Consider the following 12,516-nt stretch of genomic DNA (forward strand, 5'->3'; position numbering starts at 1 on the left):
ATTTTAGCCATAATAAAAAAGAAAATTAAGAACAATATAAAATAAAAACATTGCTGGGGTCCACAAGGCTTTCGTTCATAGACCATAGTAAAAGACCGTGGCTTTCGACAGAGTGAATTGAAGCAGTGAGGTTAAAATTAAGCGATTGATAAAAAATAAAATAAAATAAAACCCAGCAAATATCAGTTATGAATAATTAACAAAGCAGCGATAGAGAACAACCTATGCCAGAGCATGTATCATTAGGTACATATTTTAAGGTGTTACATAAGGACGTGCATCCTACCTCGTATTCGTTATCAGTACCATCAGCTTTCAAACTGCCAGTGAGGGATGCCACAGTATCGCAACCAATGGACACGAACATATTGTCAGCATCAGAGATAATGAAATCGGCGAGCGTAAGAGAGGGTATGTTGTTGAGAGTTTGTCCTGATGCATCATAGCAATCCTTGGCTATGTATTGCTCGATATGCAGCTTTCCTTCGAGTGTTATTTTCGTTACGTTTATAGTACTTGCGGTGAGAAATGCTTTTGGAGGATTGAAAGTATGGTTGCAAGTTATGAGGAACTCGGGGCCGTAGTAGCAATCTTTTTCCGTGCCAAATGGATATGGGATACTAACATTCCCACATCTATCTTGGCATCCAGGCTTCGCTCTAGGAAACTCTGTTGCTGCTGTAACTGCTGCTAACAACACTACTCCTATTATTGTGAACTGTAAGGCCATTCCTCGAATTCCCATGACAGCTACTTTTCTGTTTAATTAGAATGGAGTCGGGTGGTACGAAACTCTCTATGGCAGCTAGCCTTTTTTATAAAGCAAATTACCACGATATTGGTCGGAGGAAGACCAAGTTACTAGGCTTGTGTGCCAGTTGTGATATATGTGACTGGATATCTAAAAGAGCGTGTGGTAGAGGACTAGCAAGCAAGAACTTACTAGAATTGAAGCTTTTTTATTCGACTACGTTTTTGTATTTTAAAAATAAAATAATTTTTTTATTTTTTATTTCAAATTAATTTTTTTAAATATTTTCAGATTGTTTTAATATAATAATATTAAAAATAATTTCTTTTAAATAAAAAATATTATTTTAATATATTTTTAAATAAAAAACATTTTAAAAAACCATTCATGTTGCCTCTGTTGCCTGTGAAGTATCTTCTAAGCCATGCCATGCCGTCTAATTTTGAATATGGAAATGTCAGTATATTTTTTCCTTGGAAAATCTCATTAAAGAATCCCCAAACTGTGAGGTTAATTTCACTTAGGTCCTCGTGTCTTCTTTATTTCAAGAAATTGCGTGGCAAAGAGAGTGGATGGGCGACCTTGACTTGATAGGTAACCATTTAAAGTCAGCTATGAGTCCACCTTCACAGTCTAATGCTGCGGGGCCCACTTGTGGAATTTACTTGCACTTGCCGTGTGGGAGAGGTTTGTGTACTGGTTGCTGTCTGCTGAAAATCAACGAATTATCTCACGCGTGACACGAACCCCTTTTAAATTAAAATCAACTGTTTTAGCCCAGAGGAACACTTGTTACCTGGCCATTGAACCTTTGCTAATCTCTCACGATCAACAAAAGTGAATAGATTCTTTTTAAATAAAAAGTTGTCATTTCAACTTACTTTTCGTACTCTCATATTTATTTTTTTGTAAACGACAAAACTAAATTCATGTGAAGATGTTTTTTTAACACAAAAACCCGAAAGAAAACGGTATAAGACAAACTATCAAGTCTATTTACCAAAAACCGCAATATAGAAAGCAAAAATTGAAAAAAAATGATAGCCATAATAAAAAAGAAAATTAAGAACAATATAAAATAAAAACATTGTTGGGATCCACAAGGCTTTCGTTCATAGACCAAGTAAAAGACCGTGGCTTTTGACAGAGTGAATTGAAGCAGTGAGGTTACAAAATAAAAAATGAAATAAAACCCAGCAAATATTAGTTATGAATAATTAACAAAGCAGCGATAATGGAGACAATTTGCATGGGTTAAGCTCGATGGTCAACATAGCTTCGATTCTTGAGGTTTGCCTTCGTTGAGATTTAACAAATCCCAACTTGCTGATATTTAGCAGTGCAACATTCAGAATCTCTCCAGCCTGATAAAGCTAAAACCAAGCAACGAATTCAAAGATCTCGTTAGACTAATAAACAAGTAGCTTCGACTGGAATAGTTCTGAGGGTTTCTTACAGATCTACATCAACCGAAGCATAAATCCAAGGTTACCTGCTCAATTTGAAGAGACGATTGTGTTTCGAGTTCAATCAAGTGTTTTGAGTTCAATCAAGAGCCGAGCCAGGAATTTTTTCTACTCGGAGCTATCAAACTGATATACAATAAATTTGTCAGTTATTTATGTATATTCAAGCCAATATATATAAATTATTTTCCAAGATCAATCATTAGCTTATATATATATATATAAATTTATCAAATTAATAATAAAGTTTTATTTGGAATTTAAAGTATATAAAATAAAAAAATAAAAATAAATTACACTATCAAAACACTATTCCATGTTTTGTGAAATAAAATTCATTTGTGATCGAATCCAAATTAATATATTCAACAAACTCTCGTTCAATATAAATTATCATAAAATATGCTAAAAACTCATCTTTCATTTAATTACAAAACACGGTTTTAACATGTTTTATTGCTGAAAACACTCACTTTGTGGTGGCAATGAAATAAATAAAGTCAAAATAAAACGAATCAATACTTGTTAATCAAATGATAGTACTACGACTTATTTATTTTAATTAATTCTTAATATAATTCAAAAATGATAGATATATTCTAAAAGATTTTATGATGAATCACGTCAATTTAATAATGTTCTATCTGAGATCTCAAATAATATATCTTTTATTTATTGAAATCTTCGAGATAAAATTTCTTAGCAAACTTACAAATAGCATCAACTTTAAATGATTTAAAATATCCTTAGGTTTTAAAACAAAGCTAAGTACAAGAAGTTTCATTGTTTCATGACTAAATTTAAAAATTAATTATTTCAACTAAAACATTATTGTTGAATTAAATATATTACAATGATAATATTGGTAAACTGTCATTAATTTTTATTATTGACATAAACAATCTACAATCTTTTTATATGAAGCATTCATATATGGTATGTTAATTTTATATTATATACAAACAAATTGTACATATACAAGGACAAAATCAAATCTGGCATCTCTCAAAGTTCGAAGCAATGTTTTATTAGTTGGTAAAAAAAATATAATTAAATCAATTTTCAAATTCACAAGTAAGAGTTCTCCATATTTTTCAAGAAGACAACATTTTCTTGAATCTAATAAAAAATAAACTATTTATATCTAAACTTAATGAAAAATATTCAATTTTTTTAATTAGGATTTCACTAGTATCTTATTTAGTTTATTTGCTAATAATAATTTTCTCTTTCCAATTAATATTTATCTTTCCTATTGTAAGAGAATTATTTGTTGTAAAAGCTCATAAATTACCATATAAAATAATTAAATTTTAATAAATGTATTAACAAGATTTAGTTAATGGATGTCACGAGAAAACTGGTTAATTTTTTAAATTTTAATCAAACCAAAAGTAATATATTTAATAACATCTTGCTTTTTAACACCATAATATATATCGACTAAAATCTTTTAGTTTATGTATGTAAAATCCAAAATGAATTTATATTTTTTAAAATATTAAAGATAAAGGAAATAATATAATTTAATTATTATTTTTTAGTTCTCCATGAAGATATTCTTATCAATTTATTGGATAAAAGATAGATTATCTATATAAAAACTTAATAAAAAAAGTTCAATATTTCAACTAGATTTTTAATGAGTTATGCATTTTGGTTGTTTGCTAAGAATTATTTTGCAATCCTAAATAATATTTGATGGAATACTAATGCTAAATCAGGGTTTTTTTTTACGAGAATACATTTAAATTTTTTTAATTAAAACCACTTTTTTCAGAACTTATTCAAATGATTAATTGCTGCATTTGTGTGTTTTTTTTTTTTTATAATCAAACTGCATTTATGTGTGAATTAAAGTTTTGAACATTGAAGGTTAGAATTTATATTTTTACCTAGGTTACAGTCCACTTCTCCGCCCTTGTGTTCAGGGCTCTTATTGGTTTTAATTAATAATAATAAACAAAATTGTAGATGAACTAATCGAAATATTATATTAAGTTTTGTTTTGTGAAAAAAAAAAACCATTGAGTTCATTGTATTAATTCTACAAAAGTATACAGTTCAGGAACTCCGATGATTTTTAATGAATTCATTAAAAACCTTTTTTCTTTTCTTTCATATATATATATATATCTTCTTTTACAATCAATACAGAAATTCTGATCATTTTGAAACCAATAAATGAAACTGATTAAAAAAAACAGAAAAAAAACCTATTGATAATGAATATCCTCTTGAATAGGAGAAAAACAAAAAAACAATGGAAAGATTCTTATGAACAGCACAACAATTTAAGGAGGCATGCACACAAAATTTCACAGAAATATAAAACAATCCAAGGAAATGAGAGGATTGTCGATGTCTTCCATGGGAATAGAGTCACTATCTTGTTGAGCTAGTGCTTCTTTTACTGCATCTTCATCTATTTTAGAGCTAATACGATGAATGCAAGTCTCTCTATTCCTCAGACAAGAACTCATTAGTCTGGGTATTTCATTCTCACGGATGTTTCTGTGATATTAATCTTCAGTCAACATGCTTCAAAATTAAAATTAATTTCTCCTGAAAATATAAATGCGTTTAAGTCTCCTCTCTTTGCAAACCTGGAAAAGATTTGTTTGTCGCTTGCTTTGAATTCGATTAATACAAGACGTAGACAAGGGAGATATAACCAATTTCAAAGCCGTTTCATTAGCAAGCCTAAATCAAAGGCACAGAATTCTTCATTGCTAGTATGTTTGAGATTGTAGTATCGAATACAATTCAAAATGTTTTTTGACTTATAAATATTTTAAAATGATTTTTTTTAAAATTATTTTTGATATCAATACATCAAAACAATCTAAAAACATAAAAAATTTATTTTTAACAAAGAAAATTAAAATTTAAAGGAACATGATGTGTACCACATTCCCAAACACTTCAAAAAGAGCAAACATGGTTTTAATTTTATATAATATATAATCCTCACAAGAAACTAAAATTAGTTTGAGATCTTGCATATTTTTATTAACATATATGATATATATTATAGTTTATTATAAGTAAATATTGATCTTTTTTATTCATGTTTATACTTTTTATTTGATATAAAAAAAATATGTTAATAATACCTACATATTACTTCCTTTATAATAGAAAAGAAAATTAATTGGCAAGTTAAATAAACAAATTAAAACTTTGTTTTTTATATTTATTGGCATATATAGTTCTTAATGTATTTAATTAAGTGAATGTATAAGCTTTTTTTTATTTATAATTACAATAAAAAATTTAAAAACTTGTATATTTAATTTTTTTATGAAAACAATTATTTGACTTGCCATGAAAAGCGCATATAACTAGTAAATACAGAAGAGGAATTGGGTTTTAACAAGAGCAGTGGTGGGGGTACCCTTCTCTGCCTATTTGATTGTGATTGCTGCTTTTGATGATTCCTACTGATGGCTGTATTTATTATATCTTCGATATGCCTCTAATTTGATCCATTAGCAATCCCTGGACTCCTGAGATTTAATTGGTGATTTCATTAGCTGAGAAATGCATTACTTAAAAGACATGAATTTTATGGTTTGGTCAAAATAAAAGTCCAAATATCTCTACTGTCTTGAATTCTAAATACCTCAACAATTTCAGTATCGAACTGAATTTGTTATACAGTTCTGTAGCTTAAGATTAGACTAAAAAAAAAAAAGTTCAATAATTTCTCAATAGAGGTATGATAATGGATATTCAGAAATTGAGTTTATGCTATATTCATACTTGATCTATTAGTTATTGAGTTATGCATCAGGTTTAAAGTATTCATTCCGATATGCATTATCTAAATACTAAGATATTTACTTCATGCATGCATATTAAATGATAAGATTACAAAAACGTGGAATCAATTTCTTTGTTGAGAACTATAATGATCAACGTTAGATTTTTTTTATTTATTTAGTTTTCACCGGCAAGAAAAATTGAATAATGATTGTGCCTTTACTGATTTCTTTTTTTTTGTGGCTGTCCAAATGTCGGGGCGACGATAAAAATTTCCTTCCCAGAGACATACAATCGAAGTCCTTGTCAACGAGCATGGCATACACCAGAAAGTTTGTCCAGCAATTTTTTTGCTTTCAGAAGGAGATCACCTGGAATATTACATTGCAAAATGGAGACAGGATAAAGAGTTTCAATGCGGGTTGAATATTGGACATACTGTCAGAAATTCTTCGTCTTTTAAAATTACAGGACCACTGTAACAAAAACAGAACTGGACTGAATTATAGAAAAGAAAAGCATTACAAACATCACTTTTGTCCGTCAGTTGGCTTGTGTGCAAGTACTCAGGGTCCAAGTATCCTAGAGTACCTCGCACCATTGTTGACAATTCAACTTGATCCAACGGAATTAACCTAGAAGTGCCAAAATCTGACACTTTTGCCGTGTAACTGTTGTCCAGGAGTATGTTTGTAGACTTGACATCCCTATGAATGATTGGCACAGAAGCCGCGGAATGCAAATATGATAGAACACCAGCAGTTTCAGAAGCAATCTTTAAACGGATTTCCCAGGTGAGGGCCGACACCTTACTCTTGTCGTGAATGTGGTCATAGAGGGTGCCATTTGCAACATATTCATAAACTAGTAATGGGACTTCTGTCTCCAAGCAACATCCTAGAAGCTTCACCACATTCCTGTGATTGATTTGGTAAAGAACAACCACCTCATTGATAAACTGCTCGATTTGGCTTTGATCGATTGTTTTGGACTTCTTGATTGCAACAGTTCTTCCATCTGTTAAAGTTCCCTTGTAAACTGTACCAAAACCTCCTCGGCCAAGAATTCTACTTTCATGGTACTTGTCAGTGGCTTTCTCGAGTTCTGCAGCTGAAAAGATTTTTGCCGTTTCTGTAACGGGTCCTTCCCTTCTTGATAGCTTCTGCTCCAGCATTAGACCACCATTTTGCCTAAAGAACTTCTCTTTGAGCTTCATTAGCTTCCATTTATTGTATCCCCAGTACAGCCAAGTAATTCCCATCAACAAAGATGTCAGTCCCGCTCCACTTCCTACATGTACAAGGATGTTGAAACATTAATTTGTAATTAATTATGTACATTGCAGATATGAAAATTCGTCCAAATTGAGCAAGCATACCCGAATGGGGTTGAGATCATAGGGGAACTTATTGCAATTTTTTGCTTCCGTTAAGCGACTAAACCTTTCGATTTAATAAGAAATATTTGAAATCTTGTTTAAAAGGTGGAGAGAGAAAATTTCCCATCAAGAAATTCTGTTTGAAATGATCCCGCGGCAATATAGAAAAAATTAAAAACGAGTACATTTGTAGTGGATTTGACTTTGAAACGTTGTGGGCTTTGAAGTTCCAGAGTTTATATGGATCAAATTAGATTCCTCTCAGTTTTCTTTTCTGAGATACCAAGGGCTGCAAATTTGAGATGAAATAAATCTAGGATAGTGTCTGGATATTTCAAGTCACTTTTGCATCGCCAGCTACTTCAGATTATATTGATAAAATAAATTTCAGCCAATGCTCTGACATCCGGTCAAGCATTTATCACAATACTTCTAAACAACAGCATGAATTTCAGTATATACTTCGAAAATTTAAGAATCCTGAAAAGAAAATTAACAAAAATCTACACTCAATTCCTGCTACAAGAGGCCAGTATGAGTATTAAACTTAGGTCTCTGATGGAGAAAACCAAGTATTAGGATGAACTAGAAGTGGGGACTGTGATATAGTTTTAATAATGCCTATCACAGCCTCATCTAAATAACAAGAACTAAAAATTGGCGCATGTATATATCCTATCCAGATTAAAATGAGAAACCAAAAAAACAAACAGTTACGTTTAATGGCACATGAAAGAGCTATGCACAATAGTATGTACATGAACATCGGGATTGAAAATGAAGAGGATGATATACGAACTTACCGACAGCGACCTGAAGCACTGATGATCGATTGCGGATGCAGCGTTCTCCATCTATTCTCCCATCTCCATGGTACCCCTTGGGGCAAGAACATGTATAATTCCCTTCGGTGTCGATACATTTGTGGCTGCAATTGTGGGCTACTTTTGGATCTGAACATTCATTAATGTCTGCAGAAGCATCATAAAGAGATGCCTTTATGTAAAACTATATTAAATTCTCATAATTTCAAGTAAACCAATTTCGAAAAATCAGATTAGAGATCTCCTCGAAATCAATTACAAATAATTTAACTTTCTCTTTATGAAAGTAAAAAATTATAAGAAAAGGGATAAAATTAAGAAAAAGAAATGCATACTTCGGCAACCATTTGGGAGGTATGGATTTCCTTGATAGCCATCTAAGCATTTGCAAATGTACCCAGACCCATTTTCGGGGTCATGACATTTGCTCTGGCCTTGACATGCATTAGACGTCTTGTTCTTTTCCAAGGTTTCGCAGTTATTGCGCCCAATACTCCAATCCACTATAATAGGAAGCAAGCTTACTTTCACCAAATCCGACAGGTTACTTGGAGAAAAGCTGAACTGCTTTTCTTCAATAATGAAGGCAAAGCTGCAAGGATTGAATTCCCAGATTCCCATATGATTATTGTAACTAGACAAGCTCACGTCGAAGTACTTAATTCCTTTGGCAATGGAGGTGTGGCAGCAACCAATTCCGGAGCATGTGTTTGGTACATATTTTTTGTCGCTACATTTGGAAACGCATCCTACCATGTATGTATCATTCTTGTCTTCTCGGATACCTCGCATTTCAGCGAAAGTATCACAGCCGATAGCGACCAACATATTGTCAGTGTCAGAAAAAACGTATGGACCTTGGACGGGTAGGTTTATCCAGGGCCTGTTTCTCGTTTTTCGTGCACCTGCCCGGTCATAGCAGTCCTTAGCTATATATTGCATGAGGCGTAGCTTCCCATCAAGGGTTATTTCTGCGACACTTAAGTTACCTTTTCCTAAAAACGCTTTTGGAGGATTGAAAGTATGGTTGCAAGTTATGAGGAACTCGGGGCCGTAGTAGCAATCTTTTTCCGTGCCAAATGGATATGGGATACTAACATTCCCACATCTATCTTGGCATCCAGGCTTCGCTATAGGAAGCTCTGTTGCTGCTGTAAGTCCTGCTAACAACACTCCTGTTACTGTGAACTGTAAGGCCATTCCTCGAATTCTCATGACATCTACTTTTCTGTTTAATTAGAATGGAGTCGGATGGTGCAAATCTCACTGTGGCAGCAAGCCTTTTTTGTAAAGCAAAGTACCACGATATTGGTCGATGGAAGACCAAATTATAAGGCTTGAATGCCAGATGGGATACATGTGACTGAATATCTAAAAGAGCGTGTGGTAGAGGACTTGCAAGCAAGAACTTACTAGAATCGAAGCCTTTTTACTCGACCAGGTCAAGCCCCCTAATTTTGAATATGGAAGTGTCGGTACATGTTCTCCTTGAGAAATCTCATTATAAAATCCCCAAACTTGGAGGTCTATTTCAGTTAGGTCCTCAAGTTTTCTGATCTCAATTAGAACCTCGACGTAGGAAAGAATTCTCAACCAGATCCATCATTTGATTTTAGTCAGCAAATTTACTTGCACTTGCTACGTGACAGGGGTTTGTGTATGAGTAGCCGCCTGCCGTAAATTAAACGACGAGGCAATTGATTTCAGGAAATTGCATGGCAAGTAGAGTGGATGCGACCTTCACTTGAGAGCTAACCTTTTAAAGTCAGCTAGATTCCACCTTCAAGTCCAATGCTGCGGGGCCCACTTGTGGAATTTACTTGCACTTGCCGTGTGGCGTACTAGTAGCTGTCTGTCGTTAATCGAACCCTGGTGTGAAACGACGAATTATCTCACGCATGACACAAACCCCTTTTAAATCAAAATCAAAATCAAAATTATTAAAAAAAAAAAAAAACTCAAGGGAGAAGGGAGGTTATTTTAGCCCAAAGGAACAATTGTTAATTATCGAACCTTTGTTAATTTCTCACAAACAAAAATCCTTGCAGAGGAACAATCTATAGCAGGGTGTTTTTTTAAGTCACTCGGTAACCTGAAAGATAGTAGTAATGTCAAGAAAATAATTCTTTTTAAATAAAAAGTTATCATTTCAAGTTCCAACTTACTTTTACTTTTCGTCCTCTTGTATTTAACTATTTTCTAAACAATCAAACTAAATTCTTCATTATAAAATTAAAAACCAACAAGATGTTTTTTTTAAACCATGAAACCGGAAAAAAAACAGTACGAAACAACCAATCAAGTTCATGTACTAGATCTACATCAACCGAAGCATAAATCCGAGGTTACCTACTCAATTTGAAGAGACGGTGGCGTTTCACGTTCAGGGGCTCTGATTGGTTTTAATTAATAAAAAAATAAAAAGAAATTGTAGACGAACTAATCAAAATATTATATTAAGTTTTGTTTTGTGAAAAAATGTCTAATTAACGTTGCGAGGCTTATCTCTCCCTATTTCTCCAATTGGCAACAGTTCAAAAAAATGAATTGGCAATTTAGCACTACTAATCAACGGTGCAGGCCATTTAAAGAGCAAAAAAAAAAAAAAAAATTGAGTTCATTGTATAGGGATTAATTCCACGAAAGTATACCGTCCAGGAACTCCGATGATTTTTAACCATTTCATTAATATATATATATATAAAAGCTCCAGCCGCAATCCAGCAAACATGAAACATCCAATATATAAGGCAACAAACAGATCCTTTTTTCTTTTTAATATATATCTTCTTTTACAATCGATACAGAAATTCTGATCTAGTTGATCATTGTGAAACCAATAAATGAAACTGATTAAGAAAAAAACACAAAAAGAAACCAATTAATAATGAATATCCTCTTGAAGAGGAGAAAAACAAACAAAGAAAGGAAAGATTCTTATGAACAGCACAACAATTTAAGGAGGCATGCACACAAAATTTCACAGAAATATAAAACAATCCAAGGAAATGAGAGGATTGTCGATGTCTTCCATGGGAATAGAGTCACTATCTTGTTGAGCTAGTGCTTCTTTTACTGCATCTTCATCTATTTTAGAGCTAATACGATGAATGCAAGTCTCTCTATTCCTCAGACAAGAACGAAGCTGGCTCGAATTGATGTATTGACTAGGCAGCCTCAAATTTTCCTTTCTTGACGTTGAAGAAAAGGAATTAGCTGAATTTACCCTGGCACCAACCGGACACGCAGAACAACTTTCCTTTGGCGTAATTGTCAAGACCCCCCTGCCACTATCTCCATTAAATCGCCTGCTAGGCGATGGTGACCTCAAAGTTCTACTGATTGGTAGAGAATGTGAAGGATTACACCTGTCCGGCTCCCTACGAAAGCTCTTTTGTCGTGTTAGTGCTGTTGGTGAGCTCGATCGAACTCTTTTATGGGGTGTGGATGTGTTTACCTTTTGTGGGATCGATTGCTTCACTGGTGCCACGACTTGTTTTGCTGGTAAGCCCAATGTTCTGGAATACACATTTGGTGATGCTAGCAATTGTGATCGTTCCTTAATTGAATTGATGCGGATTATGTGCGGATTTTCCTTGACACATGACCACAAAAACTCGTTGGAGAATGATCGATCTTTTGAGCTCAAGATCGAAGATCCACTAGAGAGTGATGAGCATGAACTAATTGTGGTAGTGTTGCTATTGTTACAACAAGTAAAAGCAGAGCCAGAAGAAGATGTAGATGTGGTGGGTGAAGGAGGGGATGGGGAGATTTTGTTTGATACAGGAACAGGAATCTTAGGAGTTTTTGGAGCCTGAGAGATCACGAGCTTGTCTTCGACATTGTTACCATGACATTCTTCAAAGGAACGTTTCTTGGGTCTGCATTTACTAATGCAACAACCCATTTTGTTAGATTTGAAATGGATGAAGAGGCAACTGAGATTAGGACTGCAGGCTTAAAGAACATGGTGTAGCATTTTTATATAGTCTAGGAAGTTGAATCTGAAAAGGAGAAGGGAAGGTGATGGCTGGCTTTTGCTTTTGTTAATTTTTGCTTTTCAAGATTTTGAATTCGGTTGCCGGGGATTGATTCCGTTGGATAACGGTTATATGTAGACAATGATGCTGGTTGCTTTATAAAAGCTTTCATCGTTCACCCGCTAGATTAAGACATTGTTTTATAAAATTAAAATTTATTTTTGTTTTAAATTTATTTTTTAAGGTTGTTTTGATATATTAATATCAAAATTAAATTTAAAAAAATTATTTGAATGTATTTTCAAACAAAAATTACTTCTAAAAATAACCATTATTATAATATCAAATA

General features: G+C 33.1%; 2 protein-coding genes across 4 annotated transcripts in view; both read right to left on the bottom strand.

Moving 5' to 3' along the window:
* LOC105127732 (putative wall-associated receptor kinase-like 16) overlaps positions 1–9,616 on the bottom strand; it is a 21,931-nt gene extending 12,315 nt beyond the window's left edge. For 2 of the 3 annotated variants that reach the window (XR_842690.1, XM_011029125.1), the window contains exons 1-2: positions 8,520–9,616; positions 8,164–8,331 (exon numbers count right to left, since the gene is read on the bottom strand). Coding sequence is in view for 2 of the 3 variants with exons in the window: in XM_011029125.1 (XP_011027427.1) it covers positions 8,164–8,331; positions 8,520–9,399 (1,048 nt within the window). In the remaining variant the exon portion in view is untranslated. The remainder of the gene's footprint in view (positions 1–8,163; positions 8,332–8,519) is intronic. The other variant, XM_011029124.1, reaches the window with a different exon arrangement.
* A 1,312-nt stretch (positions 9,617–10,928) lies between these two features.
* LOC105127729 (uncharacterized) lies at positions 10,929–12,251 on the bottom strand. The gene has a single exon (XM_011029123.1). It carries the CDS (start codon positions 12,092–12,094, stop codon positions 11,165–11,167), a length of 930 nt encoding a protein of 309 aa, XP_011027425.1. The 5' UTR covers positions 12,095–12,251; the 3' UTR covers positions 10,929–11,164.
* Between the last annotated feature and the right edge of the window lie 265 nt (positions 12,252–12,516).

Source organism: Populus euphratica, unplaced genomic scaffold, assembly GCF_000495115.2.
Source record: "Populus euphratica unplaced genomic scaffold, PopEup_1.0 scaffold93.1, whole genome shotgun sequence".
NCBI classification, from domain to species: Eukaryota; Viridiplantae; Streptophyta; class Magnoliopsida; order Malpighiales; family Salicaceae; genus Populus; species Populus euphratica.

Coding starts and splice junctions, on each gene's coding strand:
- LOC105127729 (XM_011029123.1), bottom strand. CDS start 12,094: ATGGGTTGTTGCATTAGTAAATGCAGACCCAAGAAACGTTCCTTTGAA.